Raw genomic sequence first — 22,294 nt, 5'->3', positions numbered from 1 at the left:
AGTGTGTGTGTGTGTGTGTGTGTGTGTGTGTGTGTGTGTGTGTGTGTGTGTGTGTGTGTGTGTGTGTGTGTGTGTGTGTGTGTGTGTGTGTGTGTGTCAACTGGGAAGTGCGTGTGTGTCAACTGGGACGTCATGTCATTAGCAACTGTGTAATCATTCACAATTCACAGCACATCCCATTCCAATGACATAAGCTGTGTCACGGTCCAGTGAAAACCCCTTATTAGGTGATTTGTTTTTAGGTTTTCTGATAAATTCAGATAACATGCAGGTCATAGGTTGAGTGTGAGTGGTGAGCCTAAACCATATAGTTCAGGTAGTAATCTCTCAAATGTTATGGACGCTAAAGAAACTTCCAGAAACAAAATTAATTCTTTCATTCTGTTCAAATCAGCAGCCTGTTGTGCATTTTTAGTGTGTTGCAGAGCAAATATGGATCTGTTACTGATTGTATCTATTACCTGATAGTGAGCTTGAAAGAGACTTCTTCCTGGCTGCTGGAGAGCTGGGGTTCCCATTGGCGACAGGAGAGCTGGGAGTTAGAGCTGAGAGGCAGAGAGAGGGAAACAATGAGGCTGATAACCAGAAAGTTTCCCACAAAGCATTGGGAACTGGCTTCCATATCTATTTCACAACCATATCTCTTGATTTTACGTGAGTATATAAAGAAATTCAAGATTGATTCTTAACATTGATATGGTTTTCAGATTCTTGGAACTGTGCATAGTCACATTTAAAAAAATAGTGTGTGTGAGTTTGTATTTCTCTGTATGTATGGCCCCGTTGTGTGTTTGTCCTCCACAGTGACCTAAAACTAAATCAAGTTAGGAATGTAGGAGAATAATGAATTGTGATAAAGGTAACTCTGGCTTAGCTCTGGGTCAAAAAAAAAGAAAAAAAGAAAGCTGTTTAAGGACATTTTTTATTTGTAACTGTCAATGAATGAGTTTAATGAATAAGACTCTAACAACAGGACTTAATTACATGAACTCATTCCATCTGTAGCCAGTGTTTCAACACTTATTAGTTAATCAAATTTCCGAAACCTTTCCATGACTCTGCAATAGTTTTTCCACGGCCTGATAAATAAAGCAACTTGTAAGTTTGCTCTGTCATTAATTACTAAACTTCGGCGTTGACTTAAAGAATCACAATGGATATTTTTCAGCAAACACCGGTGTTATTACATTGATCACATACAGTATATTTCATTTCTCGTCGTTATGATTATCACTTGTGTGTGATATTACTGAATTGTACAATTATAAAGTAAAGAAGCCAAAAGACAAGTTTCTACATCCACGACAACACGACAGGCTACTTCAAATAGAACACTACATCACAACAAGAACAACTTGCCAGATAATTTGGTTGCTGTTAGGTAGAAACACCAACGCTAGACTCTCACTGTGTGTTTACGATTCTTGTGACCTTGGGCGGACATATTAGCTGTCTGGAGGTCCAGCTTTACAGAGGATTTCATGAAATGTAAACATGGTACTCACTGGGCGATGGAGGTTCTTGTTGATGCACAGACCCCAAATCATTTCTGGCAGAGTCCACTTTGCGTGTGGCCTTTGATCCCTTATTGTTGGGAGAGAAGGGGCTCTTTTCTCCCACCTGCCTGAAGCTCTGCCGCAAGAACTCCTTCACACCCTGCGTGTTCTTTGTGGTACCATTCGGCTTCGTCTCATTGCTCTGGATGGAGACTCTGTCCGTATCAGGGTGGTCACCAGATGTCATTTGTGCCATTTCAGCAGATGAAGGGCCTGGGATCTGGAGAGGCCTTCCTGTACTGTGCTCTGCCCAGGAGTGAGACAAAAAGAGAGAGGGAGAGGCACAGAGAGAGAGAAAGAGAGAGAGAGAGAGAGAGAGAGAGAGAGAGAGAGAGAGAGAGAGAGAGAGCTTGTTTCCAAGGTGAGCTTTTCAAGCCAGCAGGAACAGGCTGGGCACCTCTGTTTACTGAAAACACAGCTATTTATCATAACACCAAAGGAGCCGGAAGTGAAACTCATCTGCAGTTGTGACAGCAACTCCCTAGCATACAGATTCCAGTCTACACTTAACACAGTTTTCCCATGTGTAAGGCAACCTCTACAACTGCTATGAAAGTGTTCACTATACTAAATGTTAAGTATGTGTCCTAATATGAATAAGAACTTAACCACTGTGTAGTAATTTCTTGTTGAACATTCATGCCAGCTGCAGGTGAGGTGAAAAAACAATTCTGATCGTTGCCATTGTGGTAGAAAATACACCATATTCATAGCATTATTAGGGTTAGTAGTATGTAAGTGAACATTATGTTATAGGGCCTTCACTTACTGTGTGTGAGAGAAAGTAAACATAATGTCCTTGGTCTAAATGTCTGGTCATCCCAGAATCTGTTTCAGAGATTAAGTAAACACACTAGTGTGTCAGGTGGGTCAGTGGGTAGAGCTTCCGCTTGTGAACCGGAGGGTCGCCGGTTCGAGCCCCTGCCGAGGTGCCCCTGAGCAAGGCACCGAACCCTCAATTGCTCCCCCCTCTGCGAAGGGTGGAAATGTAATGTGCATGTATTCACTGAGAACTGTGTTGCATCTCTCATGAGTGACTGAATAAAGCAGCGACCTCTCAACTGTCTCTGGAAATGGATAATTGAACTATATGACGGCGTCACGAACAGGATTGACAAGAGGGATCTGTTGAACCAGCTGGTGGATCTTTATCTCCCCACACAGAAATGGCCATAAAGAGGTAAGCAGATTGACCTTTTCATTGATGTGCTTTTCACCATCGCAAGACAAACAATGTTACTGCTTCACCCATGTTACTATCTTGAACTTGTTTGCCACCATTTATACAGCAAATAACCAGCTGTTACTAAAACTGCATCTGTCTTCATTGGTATGAAAGCACCACTAACAGATTTGCTAAGACAATACGAGAGTGGATGACAATGCGTGGCCGTGAATTATAATGTGTAGCCATTTTCATTAACACAGGATGTCACCGCTCCACTTCAATAAAGTGAATACAGATGGTAACATACAGGATAACTTAACACTGCCTCTATTAACATAAATGTATGATGACTGGCTTCCGTGCAGAACCTACATCTACACCACATCAGCACAACTCGTGGAATGTATGTCCGTATGTTCTTGCTGTCCCTCCTACACGACAAATTATAGGATAACGTCACTGAAACTCAAAAGTGAAACCACAAAGATGTGTGAAAGGAAATATTGTTAAAAATTGCATTTTTTCCAATCTTTACCTTAATAATTAAGTACTTAGTGACACTATCAGCGCATAATCACAAAGCAGCCGATAGCAATGTTTACCTGTCATATAAACACAAGACACAAGACCAGCCTATTACGTCCCAGAGCGACCCAACAATCACCTTCGTGTGTTACTTGTTGTCTCCGTATGCCTAACTGCTATTATTTTTAACCTTTGTGAATAAAGTATACACATTTCCCTTACAGTTTTAGTAACTTCTTTCTTCATTTATCGTGAAAATAGACACTTAACGCGTCGTCTTACCTGAGCAGGTGAGATCAGAGTGTGCAGTGTTGCTTTCACTTTGTCCTCCGTTTAAGATTAAGATGCCATAATGCACCTCCCCCCTCCTTTTTTAAGATTGAGACTTTATAAAGCAACGCACAGACAGAAAGCGCAAGGACACCACCGAGTTCAACTTTCCACCTCTGCTGTGATTGGTGGAGCAAAAATACAGGCTGAGTTAATCATTACACACGGACACCAACCGGAACTCTCAACCCAGTATTCTTTAGCAGCTGTGATAAATACAAGCTTTCTTTGTTTTGGCTCGTCAACTCCTGCTCAGCTTACACTAAATTCCACCAGGAATGTAAGCATGAAAAGATTTACCTGTGGTGCCTTCAAGTGCTGTTCGTACAAGTCCCTTCTCTCACTCAGACGTCACCTCACACAAGGTCATCGTTCTAAAGTCCCAAGTCCAGTCTCTCAACACCCAGGTTAGGCACGGCAAGACTGTCCAAGTACACTCACTCAAGTGCTCTCAAACCACGTTTACAGTTGCTTTGGTCAAAGTCTTAAATGACAAGTATAGGTCTTGAAACTACACATGAAAAGCTTCATGCCATCAGCTCAATAACTCACATCTCTATTCAACACTTGCAAATACTGATATCCAAAAAAAATTAAGATTGTAATTATAGATTGTGATTAAGTGTGTGGCACAACAATCAATTGTGTAGTATACTATATACAGGCGTAAATGGCTACATACCAAATGGTTCTTTCATGCACACATTTCATGATAATCCTGTTGATGTGGTATGGTTCTAAAGAATTGCTGGTCAGGTGTCCATTTTACTTATGAAGTGGAGTTTTTAATTTCTTAGATTAACTAATGACACATGCTGTCAATTTACACCACCGGTGGAACTCATGTAGTAAACTCAATATGTAGTAAGGGTCAAGAATATTTACTGTAAGCCCCAAGGGGTTTAAAGTAATTTTTTTCTTATTCTCTAGTCTAGTCCTACCTAAATTCAAGACACAAGTTTATATAAACTATAGAATTTGGTTTGATGTGACTATAGAAATATACTTTGAAATATTTGTCAGTGGTGTCAAAGGCAAATTGCAAGACTTTTTTGATCATGTGGAGGCTGAAGTTAGAAAACTGGTTTCTTTTGGACAACATTTACAGCCTGACAATGAATTAAAACAGAAGGAATCTGTGGAGGCCTCTCCCTGAAGTCCATGATCATTTCCTTTGTTTTGGAGACATTTATATCCGGGAAAGAGCGTTCACACCAGAGGTTATAAATCATCCACCACCAGGCCGGGATCTGTTTCATTGTCCTTGCGTAGGGATACAATCACTGAGTGATCCATATAGGCCGTGGTGTGAAAGCTGTATCGTGCAATTTCGTTCCACTAATTCAGGCACTACACAATAATGGTCGCAAAAAACCCATTAATGCCGTTTGAGTTCATAACCAAAAAGTTGTCCACTTGAACTATTCCACAATTAGTGTAACGAGTACTTTAAAATCAGAAGTATATCCGTAACCGGACAACAACGTAACCCTGCTCGCATATCAAGCCGCACCTCAGCTGGCCAATAAGACCGCGTCGTTTGGGTCACATGATTACCTTGAGCTCTTGCCCAGTCCTCACCAAAACAGTAATGGCTGCGCCCGATGAGCTACCCTGTACCTCAGAACCTGACAGAAAACACGCCAGCAACGATGATTACAAGTGTGCCATACACGTGTCAGCTATTGAAAATGAATCAACAAAGCCTTTGACAGCTGTTCGTTAGAGTAAGTTGGTTGTTTGCGCCAGTAAATGGATAGAAATCGGCGGAAATGAACGCGTACTAGCGGAGTTCATTTGTAAACACAATGAAAGTTTCATCCAAGAATATAATTCCACTTCAAATCCTGCAGATCTGTCACTGTTTCTGGAGAGTAAGAAACTTGGCTTCCATCTTTCTTGCTATAGACGTTTTATTGACTCGAAACGAATTACAAGTGCTGAGAAAAATGCTTCAAAATTTACTGCCTGTGATGATGACAGTGGAGCATCTGACCACGAGTGTACATCGTCTACTGTGCCATCATCTCCCAAAAGGTTGAGATCCACAACAAAAACAAAAAACATTGAGCGATCACGTCGTAGTCCTTTGGGGACCCAAAAGATAAGCATCTACAGTAAAGATCAGAAGATTCCCAACAGTGGAATAAATTCCTCTCAGATGGTGACAATAAAGAGGCCCTTGTAGAATTCCTCTTCTCTGCATGGAAGGATGCTGATTTCAGTTCACTAAAACAGGACATTGCCATATTTGTGACTCATGGAAAGGAATGCCATCTCTTGACAATTATGGGTGGTAAAGTCTGTTTGTCTGTTGTACCAGAGTTGACTTCATGTGACCACGAAGAAGCAGACACCCAACTGTTACTTCATGCGAAGGATGCTGCTGAGACGTTTAGCTCCATCATTATCAGCAGTCCTGATACAGACGTAGCAGTACTCGCCATCTCACTAAAATCTTGCTGGCCAGAAGACTTGAAGCTGTTCTTTCTTGCTGGTACCCAACAACGCACTCGCATGATTGATATTGGAAGAGTTACTGCTTTTCTTGGTGCGAAGATGAGTGAAGCATTAATAGGGCTTCATGTATTTACAGGCTGTGACTCAGTCAGCGCTTTCTTTGGTAAGGGTAAAAAGAAAGCATTTGAATTATTGACCAAAAAAGACTTTCTGTGATGCTTTCATTAAGCTAGGCCAGAGCTTTGATTTGACAGAGTTTTCTGAGTTGGAAAGATTTGTTTGTCATTTGTACGGTCAGGAAGGATCAAGTGTCAATGAAGCCCTATACAACTTATTTTGTGTATCAACGCCATCAGAGAAGCTCTTGCCTCCTACAAAAGATGCCCTGTATCAGCACAGCTTACGAGCGAATTATCAAGCAGCTATTCACCGGAGATCACTTGAGCCACAGATCTGTGCTCCTTCACCAGAGAGCCATGGCTGGACCTTATTGGATGGAGTATTGTCTGTGAAATGGATGACTCTAGCTGCTGCTCCAGATTTGGTTTTACATTTGTCTCGTTGTTCTTGTAAAGTTGGAAAATGTTCTCAGGGTAAATGCTCTTGTCTAAAAGCAAAAGTGTCTTGTTCATTGCTACCCTTGATGAAGTGTCTCTGCAGACCTCAGATGACATAGATGACCTGTCAGACAGTGAAACCGATGAAAGTGATGCCGATTCTTAATTCATTTCTGTTAAATAAAAGGTTGTATTTGAAATTCACTAGAATGTCCTTAATGTTTTCTTTGAAGCATTAAAATTGGTTTTAGATTTGGCCTATATTATTGTATATAGATACATTATATATTTGGTAAATGCCATTTTAAGGTCTGTCTAAATATACATTACACCTGCATGGACATTAAATTCTTCATAATATAAGAATTGGACAGAAAAGCAAAAGAGAATTGAAGAATTACTTGTGCTAAGTGACGAATGCTGTAATCACAGAAAGTACCATTTTCACTTTAACATATTTTTTACAACAGAACAATGAGAAGTATTGATACTTTGCACATTTGCCACAAAGAGCAAGTAGTTCTGAGGTGGTGGAACGAAAACTCATTTCTAGGCCTCTTTTTGGCTTCGCACCATGGCCTAATAGTGATCCACCTGGCATGTACTCACCATGACCACTGAGTGGCAAAAACTCTCTACACATGGAGAGAGCCAGCGTGTGCAGTGTACAGCTGATCCCTGTCCTCTAGAGGGCGTTACAGGACAGTGGTGATGTGATTGTGGGACAACCTGACAAAATCCATACAGATACATCAGATCAGAGCAAAATATAGATACAGCAGATCATAACATGGTTTTTCTTCACCTAGTAAAAGCCTTGGTATAACCTTTGAAAGGTAGGGATCCCTCTGTTACCTACTGGATTTCAGACTATCTGCCAGGAAGACCACAGTACTTCAGTCTCGGGACCTGTGTCTCAGGTGCTGCCCTGGAAACTGTCCTGGCTCCTTTCCTGTTCACACTGTACACTGCAGACTTAAAGTGCAACTCTGAATCTTGACACATCCAGAAATACGCGGACAATACAGCGATTGTGGTGTGTATCAGGAATAAACAGGAAGGAGAGTACAAGCAGCTGACAAAGGCCTTCAGTGAGTGGTGAGATAGGAACCATCTTCTCCCTATATCAAAAAACAAGGCAGGTCTGAGTTCCCTCCTCAGCCAGTGAGAATTTGAGATGTTGAGATGAGATAATGCAGACCTACAAGTACTTAGGTGGCCACCTCGACAACAAAATGGAAAGGTCCCTGAATACAGATGCTCTGTACTGAAAGGGACAGAGCTTGGGACCAGGATCATGTTGTTGTTCGATTTGCCATGATAAACACAGAGTTGTACAACATACTAGTAAATGTGGTACTGCAGAGTCGTGTTGTTGTTCTTGGTTAATAATATTTCAACTTTGTTATAGAGAGGCTTGAAATACTAAAGTACCCATGAGCCTGAGGAGGCATATATTTACTGGGGGACCCATGTAACGTCTTACGCATTTGATTGTTAGTGATAACCAGTAATAACAAAGCCTTAATTAGTACATAACTAGGCAGTGTGGATGGCTCTGCAGTTCTCCAGTATCTGCATTTGTGTACATGTAAGTCCTTATTTGATCACCCATCCATCAGTCAGGGTTGCTGCCATGGAGACAGAAAGCAAGTGGAAGAAGTCTCTGCAACTTATGTGTCTGCTGTGGAAATGAATTGATGATATACAATGTTTAAAGTGATATGATTGTGTTTGATAATCCATGAAATGCTTCAGTTGGTGGGTGGGAATGGAAGGGAGGAAAGTGAGCGTACGCTTCCCCTCCATTGTTGAACACAACATTATGAGGAAGTAACCTATGCTTACACAATATTCATTTTTTCTTCATAGAGTGTTTCTAGGTCCACTGTTTTGTTTACATTACAATTCAATCTGTCGAAATAATACAGCAACTCAAGCCACAGAGAGGCATTAACTGTACAGACACCAGGCAACTCTGACATACTCATTAATAATATTTAAATGTATGCTAATATGAAGATTATACTTTCAGGTCAAAAGGGTACATACTGCAGAAACAATACACACCATGATGAGCTCAACCTCCCAGTCAACATATTATTTTTACCTCTCTCCGAGTGTGTCTCCATGGTAAAGTGACATAAACCTCATTTCACTTCCCACTAGGGAGGAAGTTGGTTCTATTTCAGCTCAGAGTTTTCAGGAAATAACCCAGACAGGACAGAAGGAGATGTGAAGCTTCAGATCCACAGCAACATTACAGATGTGTCAAAACTAATGGCACCTTTGTGTTTTATTTAGTAAATGACATTTAAATATATTGTGTCTATTATAGTATATTTATATATTACAGTAATCTGTGTAATTAGTTGAGGCTATCAGAATTATTACGATCTCAGACCTTAAATAATGATAATGAACTACTGCTTGTGCTGAAGGCAATGTATAGATAACCACAGTTTATGAACGTTTCCCAATAATAGGAGTTTGTGTGTAAAGGTCAAGGCAGAAAACCGCTACTGAATGCCATCAGACGGCACTTCAATAAAAACCAACATGCCTCTGTGATGGATGTCTCTGAATAGGGTCAGGAATACTTTGGAAAACCATTGTCAGTAAACACATCTCTAATATAAGTTAAGACTGTACTGTATAAAGAGGAAGCCGTTTATCAACAACATCAAGGGTCTTCTTTGGGTTGAGTGATGCACTATGGAAATGTGTGTTCTTTGTTCAAAGGCTCCGTTAATGCTGAAGAGTACATGTGCATTCTGGAGCAACATGGTGCCATCTAGACCCCGTCTCTTTTAGGGACGGCCCTGCTTATTTCAGCCAGACGATGCCAAGACACACGCTGCTTGTGTTGTAAAAAGAGTTCAGGTGCTTGACTGCCCTGCCTGGAGTCCAGACCTGTCTCCCCGGGGACCTTTTGTGTGGCCCATTATGAACCTCAAAATACCACAGCAGAGACCCCGGACTGTTGAGGAGCTGAAAAGTCTGATATCAACCAAGAAAGTGAAAAAATTCCACACTCAAAACTACAATTAGTGTGGTCAGGTCCCAATCAAAAGCTGATGTAACATAGTGGTAAACATGCCGCTGTCCCCACTCTTTTGTGTTGCACGCATCAACATTTCTTTAGTGTAGGAAAAAAGAGAATTTTCAATTACCGCTCTCTGTTTTCTCTGCATTTTGTATATGGCTCTGTATATTCATCTCTGATGTTTCTGCTTTCTTTCATGCTCAAATGACTTGTAACTGAACTGTTATGAAACTAGATAATAAGAATGAGAAATGAGTGATGACTCTGCAAACACAACAAAACAAACCTTAACATCAGTCCTGTTCTCTCAGCTGTGAATTTGCTCTCCAAACTAATCAAACTTGAAAGTGACTACAGCCAGGTTCAAATGATCATGGTTTTTCTTGTGATGCATCAATATGGAGTCATTCGCATGTTATTTTTGGGGGACAGGTTGGTCAGAAATGTGTCGCCCTGTCCAGTAAAGGGATTTAAAAAAAGAAAAGTAAAATTCCAAAACTGAGAAACTTTATTTTTTATTTGGGGAACTTCTCCCTTTGCCCCCATCCCTCCATCTTCTCTCTCCTTTCACTTTTTTCTCAATCCTCCCCATCATCTCTATTCTCTCTCTCTCTCTTTCTCTCGCTCTCTCATTCTTTCTGCCACTCCACTGACTCTCAATACTTTCACATGCACGCACGCACGCACGCACGCACGCACGCACGCACGCACACACACACACACACACGCACACACACACACACACACACGCACACGCATGCACGCACGCACGTAAGCGCACACACACACACACACACACACACACACACACACACACACACACACACACACACACACACACATTCCTTATTGACCTTGGAATCATTGCTCCCTTCCATAGTCTTGAGCATTGCCTCGTTGCTGTGACGACGCAGCTGTACTGCTTGTGGCTGAATAAACAGCAGCAGCTGGTTCCAATTGTGCTGTGTCACTGAGTGTGTGTATGTGTGTGGGTGTGGGTGAGTGTGGAAGTGTGTGTGTGTGTGTGTGTCTGCATTGAGGCAGAACCCCCACACACTTCTTCTACGTAGCTCAGATGGACCAAGGTGAAATCTCTTCTCCCATTTTTCCTCTTTGACCCTCTCTCCACTCTTCTTTTCTCCTACTTTACTCCCTTTCCTTTCCTTTGTGTTTTCTTTCCCTACACCCCCATGTCCTCTGCTTAATTTCCTTTCCCTTGTTCATCTCACCCTTCCTTGTCCTCTCTGCAATTTTCTCTCATCCCTTCACTTCAGTTTTGTTCTATTTACTCCCTCTGGCCTATCACCCCTTTACTTTCTCCTCTTCCCTCTTTCCTTTCCTTTCCTTTCCTTTCCTTTCCTTTCCTTTCCTTTCCTTTCCTTTCCTTTCCTTTCCTTTCCTTTCCTTTCCCTTCCTCTCCTTTCCTGATCCTTGCACAGATTATATGATCATTTAACCTAATTTCTAAAGCAGTAGATTAATTGACTGACTTCAGAGAGGAAATGGGACGTGGCAGTGCTCCTTAATTTCTTAATGATTCTTTTTGCTCCATTGATTTGTAACTCAACTAAGATTTTCTCTTTCCAGAAAATAAGGCATCCTTATTGATGGGGTGTGTTTGTGTGTGTGTTTGTATGAGAGGGAGATAGAGTGTGTGTGTGTGTGTGTGTGTGTGTGTGTGTGTGTGTGTGTGTGTGTGTGTGTGTGTGTGTGTGTGTGTGTGTGTGTGTGTGTGTGTGTGTGTGTGTTGGAGGTTTAATAAGCTCCATGGTTCACCTGAGTCCCTCAAGCCTCAGGACATACGGCCACACTGGGACTGTGTCTGTATGTGTGTGTGTGTGTGAGTGCATAATTGAGAGCTTTACATTGGAGAGCAGTTACCCTTCTCTCTATGTAGATGTCATATTTTCCGTGTCTGTTTCAGAAAAATGCAGTCCTGGCTGGTGTGTTTGCATGCATTCTAAATGTACTCATAGTGTTATAATATCTCTGATTGGGTTTTCACACATATGTGATTAAGTCAGGTTAAACTATAGTCTCCTCTTGGTACAATTAGTTGCAGACCTTTTTGAGGAAGTGGTCTCCATGTAGTCCAAGCATACATGGAGAATATGGAGCCAAATATCACAAGGAGTAGATGAAGTCAAACATCACAGGTGAAGGTTCATAAGTAATGGATGACATTGCCGAGACATGTCTGTGAGGGTTCATCTCAGGAGACTAAGTGTGATCACTGGACAGGGAAACCCATTCATCCAAGAGGCTGGAGTACATGTAGGTACCAGTGTGTGATCCCACCTGGAAGACGCTCCCACTATGAGAATGATGATGCAAGCAACAATGTATGCAACAACAACATTAGGGTCTCTCACCTATGCTGTGGCAGTTTACAGTACTCATTGCACTAAATAACATACACAATATTGTTCTGTTGACTGATCTTTTGGATGGACCACATGCTGTGTTATAAGGGTTTGAAAAAGCACTAGAGCACTGTCCCTCCATCCATCCATCCCTCCCTCCCTCCCTCCCTCCCTCCCTCCCTCCCTCCCTCCCTCATCCATCCATCCATCCATCCATCCATCCATCCATCCATCCCTCCCTCCCTCCCTCCCTCCCTCATCCATCCATCCATCCATCCCTCCCTCCCTCCCTCCCTCCCTCCCTCCCTCCCTCCCTCCCTCCCTCATCCATCCATCCATCCATCCATCCATCCATCCATCCCTCCCTCCCTCCCTCATCCATCCATCCATCCATCCATCCATCCATCCCTCCCTCCCTCCCTCCCTCCCTCCCTCCCTCCCTCATCCATCCCTCCCTCCCTCCCTCCCTCCCTCCCTCCCTCATCCATCCATCCATCCATCCATCCATCCATCCATCCATCCATCCATCCATCCATCCATCCATCCATCCATCCATCCATCCATCCATCCATCCATCCATCCATCCATCCCTCTCTCCCTCCATCCATCCATCCATCCCTCCCTCCCTCCCTCCCTCCCTCCCTCCCTCCCTCCCTCCCTCCCTCCATCCATCCCTCCCTCCCTCCCTCCCTCCCTCCATCCATCCATCCCTCCCTCCCTCTCTCCCTCCATCCACCCATCCATCCATCCATCCATCCATCCCTCCCTCCCTCCCTCCCTCCCTCCCTCCCTCCATCCATCCATCCATCCATCCATCCATCATATCCCAAGCTGGTCACAAGCTGTGAAAACAACACTTGCTCCACTGCAAACACTTTACAAACAAACTCACACGACATCATTCAGAGCTATAATCTCCTGATCTTTGACAGCTTTGCGTGGCTTTCTGATGAGTGAGTAAAATATCACGGGTGATTGTCATATACAAATATGCAAGGTTAGTGTACAAAGTGATAAATGATCTGGCTCCTCCCCCATTTAATGAGTTCATATCAGTGTGCTCGCTGTGTGATAATGCGAGCACATCTAGGAGGAACAGCAGAGGTGCAGGAACTGCTCTACTGGATTTGTCAGATCAGCTCTCTTAGAGCAACTAATTCTTGGAGCTCAGTACAAGAGAGCCCTGCAGCTTTACAGATTTAAAATAAAGATGAAATCATGGCTAAAATCAACCTCATCATGTACACATCACACATGAATGCAAACAACAACTACATTTGACGAGAACTACAAAACTTGTAAACTTCATTGATCTTTTTGGAAGGCATATTCAGGAGAGCATTTTCATCAGGATTCTTGTTCACCACGTTCCATTGGTCACCATGCTTGGTGCTTTCTTTTCTTGTTCAAACTGAAGATGCAGGTCACACCAGTGAGCTTTCAGCAGGCTGGGAACTGATTAAACTGATTTAATACACTCACAAAAAAATCATTGTGATCTTTTGACAGGTTGATACATGTGGTGAGTATTATGACAGCTGAAAGGTCAAGAGGACATTTTTGGACTCTTAACACTTGATTCTTTGAACTGCACTGCAGTGTCTCTTGCTGCTGCGGGATGACACTTCAGAGCAGTATGTGTGTGTGTGTGTGTGTGTGTGTGTGTGTGTGTGTGTGTGTGTTTGTGTATGTGTGTGTGTGTGTGTGTGTGTGTGTGTGTGTGTGTGTGTTTGTGTATGCACGTGTGTGTGTGTGTGTGTGTGTGTGTATGTGTGTGTGTGTGTGTGTGTGTGTGTGCGTTAAAAGAAGAGAGCCCCAGTGCATTTATGTGGATCAGTGCGCATAATAGCCTACAGCAGGTGTGTGTGTGTGTGTATGTCTGTCTGTGTATCTGGAAGATGAAAGTGATGCAGACTGGCCTCAGGCTCCAATTAAGAACTGGCTGAGGTTGCCATGGTGATACAGGTGAACTAAAGTTCTTTATGAAATATTTCGAACTGGTTTGTACTCCAGCTGAGAACAAACTGTTCTGTGGGTCTTTCAGGTGTCTGAGTTTACACCTGTATTTACACACACACACACACACACACACACTTCTCCATTTACATACACAGCATCCTATTTGAATTTGAATGTGGTAGTAAAAAGTAGTTTTTTCATGCATTACTGGTAATATCAATCAATCTGATGTTATTTAAAAATCTAAAAAAATACTTCATAAAATAATCGAAGTACAGTTTGATTGATTTTACAAGGATTTATATTTTCAGACTCTTCTATTATTAAGGCTATTGCTATCGGAATGCAATAACAACCAAATAATTAAATCAATACAATATAAAAACTGATGATTATTTATAACACACTTAGGATTGGAGAGACAAATCTGAAAAGAAGCGCACACGTAATTGTTGTGAAAATAGTTGTGATGAATTCTCAATTTCTCATGAATTTCTATTGTAAAACAACAAAATTCTAAATGAATTTATGTATTCCAACTTTATTTAAATCACACTCTTAATTATCTGTCTAGGCAAGGCATAAGAAGGTGAAAGAATTGTTTTTCAAGAATATTCCAGTAGATGATACATTATTCCTGTTAGCTGAAGATTTTGTGAAGAGAATTTTTAGATTTAAACTAATATTATGGCTTTCTCCAGTTTTGTTTTCTTATAAATGTATCTGGGAGTGATGGTGACTGGTGATTTGTTTGTCATTATTGTTATTATTTGTTTATTTGTAAGAGAGCTACTTGTGACTCGCCCTCTCACACACATATTACAGGAAAGAAACAGGCTGAACACTTCTGCTCCTCCCAGAGAGAGAGAGCTGATTCATCACAAGCTTTTGTTTCGATTGTATGAGCCTGTTTCCTCATCTGGAGACACACACACACACACACACACACACACACACACACACACACACACACACACACACACACACACACACACACAAGGCTACCCGTATGTGGTTACTGACTCGGTGGTTCCTGTCAGGTCTGTTTCATCCCGAGACTGCATAAATCGCTCCAAAGTGTTTGTAACACTTCTAACTCCAAACTTTAACAGCGTGTTAAAACACAACACTTTGATTCTTGCAACCATTTTCTCCTGTATCTTTTTGTGTATGGTTTGCTGTTGTTGGATGGCTGAATGCTGTAGCAAGCAGAAAGGGCAGATGGGTGAAGTGAATGTGAAGTGATTTGCCATCTTGAAGCTCATTTTCTTAAAGACAATAAGTGCAATAACTAGAATAGACTGGTCACAATAGCTAACTTCACATCTTTTATTGTTTTAGCTCGGTAGTGATTTTCCCTTTTCATTATTTGACTGTTACACAATTGATGTTATTTTTGGAATGTGATGACCTTTTTACCTTTTGTTGGCATGACCTTTTAAAGGGGAGAGCTACTGTATATGAGAAATAGGTCACAGAGGCCACATGCACACTACCAGGTTCGTTTGACCTAATTCTGATTTATTGTTCCCATTTGACCTGCATAATGACAGTGGACCCAGTTAAGCATATTTTCAGATCAGATTCCGTAGAAATAAATCAGAAACGATCCTGATATCTCCCAGCCTCAAACCTCAGGTCAGTGGAGCACTACAGAGGTCACATGCCTCATCAACCCGTGGAGTGAAGAAACAATTCAGGCCAAAATGAAAGTAAATATTACAACAGAGACGTTTTGGAAGAGATGGGAGGGACAGAACAGGTTTACAGCATTATTCTGTACTCATCCTTGTTGTGTTTTCCACCGGTTAGTCCACTCCACACCAGCAGCTGTGTCACTCCCACCTTGTCCCTTGCACAGCTACTTCCTGTAATCATTACCCTGAGTATTTATACAGATTGTCTGTCAGTAGCTCCCTGCCAGATAGTAAAGTGTTATCTTGCCTTGAATTGTTCTAGGTCCAGTCTTTTTTTTCCATTCACCTTTTTGCACATGTGCCTGATTTGATGTGATCCCTGTAGCTTGTATTTATTTCTGTGTACAACTCCTGTGCGTTACTATGTTTTCCACCGCTTTTGTACGAGCGCACACACAAACAGGTATTTTCAAACACAGACAATACAATAACATATACAGTAAACAAGTATGAATGCAAGTACTGACACACGTGCACTCGTGTGTGTGCGTTTTTACCAGTATCTGTGTGTAATTTCACTATTGTATATGCCGGAGGTTTCTCATTTGTGTGTTTAAGAGCTGTGTTTATAGGGGCGTGAGGGTGGTTTCACTGGTGAGTGTGTGAATGTGTCATTTTCCCATAGTTTGTTCAGCAATTGTTACCATACTTTATAAATATCCCATGTCAATTGGTCTGAAAAAGTATTTTACGAAATTCTTGTAGACCTAACTGACATATATCTTAAACCTTGAACACAATGTGCAGCTAAATCTAAGTGATACACATGCCAATGCCACTTTTTCCTAGAAATCACGTGTGCAAGTGGTGAATGGGCGGTGCTATATGATACATAGGGCCATAAGTTGGTTGTCATGGGTGATGAGTACAAAAGCCCTAATATTAGCCAACCGGTTGTCATAACAGTGTGTGTGGTGTTTGAAATGCATGCTAGAAATCTCAAATAGTAAAACTAATCTATTAAACCAGCTCTGTTGTACATTACCTCTCTCTCTTTCCTTCTTCCTGAGCTTGACAAGATCGTAGTAGTATTACTAGAATCCTACTATACATTATACGCCTGGAGTAGCCTGAACCTGATAGAATGAATACAAAGAACTGTTCAGCTTTAAATAAGGAAGTGGTAGTTCCAGTATTGTTAATTTTACTCTTTGCCTTGTATGTGCCAATGCCCCCAGCAGGTTGGCGTCTTCCTAGCCTGCTTTGCATATGACTGCAGGGTTTGGGATCAAAGGGAGAAAGTGTTGAGGCAGGCAGCAGCAGTCCGTCTAATGAAACGCTCACCCACATTACCTGGAGGTTTCACTGTACATTTGCTTTCACAGTTTAGATGCTGATGTTCAGGACGACTCACAAGGATGTCAGTCTCGCTCAAGTAGTAGTGTTTGCTCGACCTGGTGGTCTGTGTTCACTTGTGGTAGTTCCTTTGTTGCACAGTAGGTGGTATGTGGAGTAGGTGAGGCAGTAATCAGAGTGCAGGTGTTGTTTACTGAGGGAAGGCCCACATTTTTATGACCGTCAGCGTCAGGTGTAGCATATCATTTAGCCATTTGATTATTTTTCATGCAAGTTATTAGTGGCTATCAGTGCCTGTGGAACTCCATGTACACTGTGGATGGATCCAATGGACATGCTACACAAAGGCGATGCATCAGTTAGACCGTTGCTATTTATTGTTGGCATGGAAAAGGATGAGTTGGGTGAAGATTATAAAAAGGATTATAAATAGGAGCAATTTTAAGAAGCTGCTTAAAATATCAACATTCAAATTTTGTTATCATAATATTATTTTCAAATTTGGCAAGTCAACAGTGCCTTTCTTAAGACGTTTTATACGTTTCAGTTATTTTGTAGTTCTTTAGCCTTTTTAAATTAGTGGAGGAAGCTCACAGAGCGATAGCTACACCTTACTAATTAAGCAACTGCTATAATATTGAGACTTATCATCACAGACAGGAGAGGGAACATTCTATTGCTGCAGTGTTTACCACAGACATGTGAACTGTGAAAAATCAGAATAAAAGCCTGGTTAATAGTAAAATCCGTTTTCTACAGCATAGATCTACCATCATTACACCTTAGTAACCCAGTTATTTCCCATTTTCGGCTGTAACCTGCTTTCTGGGTTAAGCGTCTACAAGAAACCTTAATTTTATAATTTTGTTGAAGACAGCATTTGATATGACAATGAGCATGCAGTTAGGAGACATTTTGGAGATTCTTTTTTATACACAGAGAAAAAGAAAGAGAAAAAGGAAAGAAATATTAATGAGACCAAGGAAATATGATACACATGTGGAGTAGATGCATAAGGAGACGAAGAAACGGTAACTGTACCTTTGAGACATTGTATGTGATATTGGGCTATACAAATAACATTGACTTGACTTGACTTGTGGGTTGTACTGACAGGTTGTGCAGGTGAAAAATAATGTTATTGCCCCTATGCATACATACAGGGGGAGAAACAGAGAAAAAGAGAACTAAAACCAAACAGAGAACCAGGCTGTCTACTTTTCATGTTAATTAAGACAAAGGGATGACAAACGGAGGGACAGCGACTAACCACATCCAGTAAAGGACATGAAATGACACAATAATGTAGCCGCAGAGTTTTAGATGACATCAGTGTTGCTAGTTCAATGAACTTGTCGGTATGGTTTTTACAGGATGACATCATACCACCGTATAGGCAGCTTCAAAACGCATCATGGGCTGCGGTGAAAAAAAAGAGGGGGCAGACACAGGGAGAGAAACAAAAAATAAAAATAAAAAGGGGAGAAATCCCACCCACAGGCCCAGCCCCGCGCCCCAGCAACCACACAACCACACGTTCACACACCCCCATCCTGGCCTGCCTGCAATAAAAACCACTCGGTGTTCATGTTTCCAGTCATTAGTCTGGCATAGCTTGTAGATTGGTAAAGGAAGAAAGATAGTGTTGCCATTTGTGATAGAACTTATCCCCACTTGTCCCCTCATAGTGCATTTGATTTTCTCTACTTAAGGAAAAAACATGATGTCCTTCAGCCTTTGTGAGAAAGGGGGAGGGGTAAGAGATTTCCACTGCGAAACCAGGCGGCGATTGGCAAGCAGAGATGTAAAACTGATCATTTCTTTTTGTGCATTGTTTAGATGACCTCGTATGTCTAGAGTTCTTAAGATTGCAATATGAGAGAAAGGTTGAAATTGCATTTCCAGTATGGCGGGAGGGAAGTTTTGAACATTGTTAGAGGAAAAGTGTTCTGAATACAAATCAAGGAAATAATCATATGCTTTTGTGAAACCATACTGATTAGGAAGAGTCCAAGAATGATGGATGGAACAGACGGTTGTAGCAGACATGACCGAGACTGGAAGAGAGATGTGTTTGCAAATTTTAAGTGTTGGTACCAAATCTAGTACAGAGAACCACAGGGTTTTTGGTGAAATTTGAGATTGTGGTTGGGAGAGACGAGTATATTAAGACCGCTACGGAAGAGGAAGTGCAGTAGGATTGGGCTTCCAGCCTGCACCAGGCTAAGTCAGGGGAGTCAATCCAGTAGGGCAATTTATCGGTATGAATTGCCGAGTAATAGGATTGAAAGTTTGGTAAGGCGAGACCTCCACTGAACATACAGCACATCTTTGCAGAAAGGGATTTGCTGATACTTAGAGTCTTCGCACCCCAAATAAAGGCACTGATCATTTTGTTTAAAGAGTCAAGAGTCAGGCCTGAAAAAGTATGTGTCACGTTGATGCTGAAATAGTTCAACCCCGAACTATTGAGAAAGCTGGTTAACATACATATACTTTTGATGGACTCATAAAGTAGGGGACACCAATGACTGCACCTCCAGTCATCAGTCGGTCCAGCTCCTGAAGTTCGCAGACGACACCACCCTCATTAGACTCATCTCGGGTGAGAATAATTCTGCCTACAGGTGGGAGATTAACCGTCTGTTAAACTGGTGCAGGCAGAACAATCTGGAGCTTAATGCTGTGAAGACAATGGAGATGGTTGTGGATTTTCAATTGAACGCAGCCCCACCCGCCCCCATCATTCTGTGCGACTCCCTTGTAGACACTGTGGAATCCTTTCGCTTTCTGTTATCCATCATCTCCCAGGACCTCAAGTGGGAGCTCAACATCAGCGCCCTCACTAAGAAAGCACAGCAGAGAATGTTTCTCCTGTGGCAGCTGAAGAAGTTCAACCTGCCAAAGACAATGATGGTGCACTTCTACTCTGCCATCATTGAGTCCATCCTCACCTCCTCCATCAACATCTTGTTCGCTGCAGTATCATTCGCTGTGCAGAGAAGGTGATCGGCTGCAATCTGCCGTCCCTCCAGGACCTGTATGCCCCCCGGACCCTGAGGCGGGTAGGCAAGATTGTGGCCGACCCCTTCCTGTGAACACAAACTGTTTGTAACCCTCCCCTCTGGCAGGAGGCTAAGGTCCATTAGGACCAAAACTTCATACCACAAATATAACTTCTTCCCCCCTCTGCAGTGGGCCTCATCAACAAGGCCCGGGTCACACACTGACTGAATGATCTTGCACATTTCCCACAAGGTTCACAGTTATTCTATTTTAATACAGTCGTATTGTACATACTCCACTCTCCATATTAAATTGATTAAATTGATAAGCTCTTTATTTTGATACTGTATATGATACTGTAAAATAAGTGTGATTTATTTTATTTTATTTGAATTTATTTATTTATAAATTTTTCTCTTATTATCTGTATTGCACCATAGACCAAAGCAAATTCATTGTAAGTGTTAACCTACCACTCAACCTATGATTCTTATATATGATGTTTAAAAGAGCTGATTTATTGCCTCATATAATCTATGTGCATGTACACACACTGACTGCCTCTGTAAAATGCTGCAGATTATATAACACAAATTCTCAGTGGTGATAGTGATGAACGCAGTTTCCCTCATATCCCCACATTGTTCAGTACTTCATCAGGATTATTATCAAAAGGTTCTTAAAATCTCATTAAAAGCCATTAAGTACAAAGTGAAGCTCTGTGGGTGTGAGAGCTATGAAGGAGCTGAGAGGAGGCTAAGAGGAAGGATGGTGTTTCTCGCATACTGCTTTATCACACTCAGGAAATCCCCTGAGATGTCGTTTACACACCATACACGCTGATAAATGATAAAGACTCTGAGAATGTCTTTATTTTTGTGTCTATGGCAAGACATTTCCTCTGTGGACACGTGTGTAAAATTATTTATTTCTCTAGTAAGTATCCATATGTGGCCTTGGCTGCACCTTGGTGTCTTGATGGGCAGAGAGTATTGCTGGCAGCCATGTCCATAACAGAGATCAACTGGATTGTTATTTGCAGGGTTGTTGGATTAAACAGAAATGTATCGATGCATATACACATGAATATTACCAGTGATAATTTGAAGATGAACCCAAACAGACCAGTGTGCTGAGCTCATCTTTAGACTGTATCTTTTTGCCTAGTCAGCTGATACTCCAAAACAAATCCACATTTTCAGCCAAAGCGCTTTGCAACAAGGGACTTTTTTTTTAAATTGCAGAATTGTCATATACTGAGTTTTCCGAAATTCCCTGAGTGTCGTCTTCGTCATATTCTGTTTATATTTATTTATATATAATTATATTTATTCATATCAACAAAACGGTGCTAAACTTTGGCTGCTTCCACTGGTATTTTATTATATTTCTATCCTCCCTTCATCTTGCTCTGTAATGTGTGTCTGATGTGTTTTCCCCTCAGCCAAGACAAACGATTCCCGTTCACCACCACCACATTGGCTTGTGGTAGTTGTGTAGCACAAATCCAAAGCTTTGGAGGCTGAATTGGCGATGCTAGAAATGGGAATGATTACAAGCCACACAGCCGCTGATGCAGTCAAATAGTCCAGGGGTGGCTAACCAGTCCAGCTCAAAGAGCCACAACAAAACCCAAGAACTTTGCGAAGAGCCGCACCATCAATGGCCTCAATCACTTCTATCGCGCACTTGCTGGCGAAGATCACGGACAGCAACACCTCAACTTTTAGCTTCTTCCCTTTTTGTCTGTATTGCCAAATATAGCATATGAATTTTAGATGTTTATTTTACAATAAGAAAATTCTGCACACCAAGAGAAAAAGTCTGTGCACACTCCAGCTGGAGCCGAGCCGCACGTCAGCCGGGAAAAGACCAGCCCAGCACTAATCATTTCATACGACTTCTCCAATCAGATTTTGAAAATCAGATGAATACCCGATTTCATCAGGACAGATTGTGTAGCTGTTTATGTGGAGAGAAGGGTATGGGTACTAATGGACTCACATTGTCCAAAACCTCCGTACAAATACCTTCAGCTGCAGCCTCCATTATCAGCAGCACACTCGTCTCAGTGCCCCTGTGTCAGTGCGTAAATGATGCTGGCTCTGGCAGTTAGTCACAGGGCTATGCTGCCATGCTACTGCGCATTTGTTCGGGGTGACTAAGGCATTTTTACTGTCCATGAGGTGATCTGATCTCGATGTGAAACATATCCCATATCCGAACCATATCCGATATGCCCTGGCACAGTTTCACAATGATACTTCATGTAGCCTGGCCTGGTCAACAACAGCCAATGCAGAGGGTGGCTGCCGTCCTGGGACTACTTGA

At 41.9% G+C, this 22,294-nt stretch overlaps 1 protein-coding gene and 1 long non-coding RNA gene across 8 annotated transcripts in view; one reads left to right on the top strand and one right to left on the bottom strand.

The window, feature by feature from the left end:
* Positions 1-3,954, bottom strand: part of LOC143012716 (exocyst complex component 3-like) — a 40,189-nt gene extending 36,235 nt beyond the window's left edge. For 3 of the 7 annotated variants that reach the window (XM_076165982.1, XM_076165988.1, XM_076165987.1), the window contains exons 1-3: positions 3,327-3,473; positions 1,506-1,802; positions 462-545 (exon numbers count right to left, since the gene is read on the bottom strand). In XM_076165982.1, the coding sequence (XP_076022097.1) occupies positions 462-545; positions 1,506-1,802; positions 3,327-3,333 (388 nt within the window). In that variant the 5' untranslated portion in view covers positions 3,334-3,473. Of the gene's footprint in view, positions 1-461; positions 546-1,505; positions 1,803-3,326; positions 3,475-3,531; positions 3,857-3,879 lie in introns of those variants that run through there. The other 4 variants (XR_012965073.1, XM_076165983.1, XM_076165985.1 and 1 more) reach the window with 3 other exon arrangements.
* Positions 3,955-5,163: 1,209 nt separating this feature from the next.
* Positions 5,164-6,800, top strand: LOC143012720 (uncharacterized). Its single transcript, XR_012965074.1, has 2 exons — positions 5,164-6,303; positions 6,342-6,800. It is a non-coding gene; the product is annotated as an uncharacterized LOC143012720 (long non-coding RNA).
* The last annotated feature ends 15,494 nt before the right edge of the window (positions 6,801-22,294 follow it).

The sequence above is a fragment of the Genypterus blacodes genome, unplaced genomic scaffold (assembly GCF_046128005.1).
Source record: "Genypterus blacodes isolate CSIRO-AG114 ecotype Tasmania unplaced genomic scaffold, CSIRO-AGI_Gbla_v1 ptg000154l_1, whole genome shotgun sequence".
Taxonomy (NCBI): Eukaryota; Metazoa; Chordata; class Actinopteri; order Ophidiiformes; family Ophidiidae; genus Genypterus; species Genypterus blacodes.
This window is presented reverse-complemented; position numbering and strand designations above follow the sequence as displayed.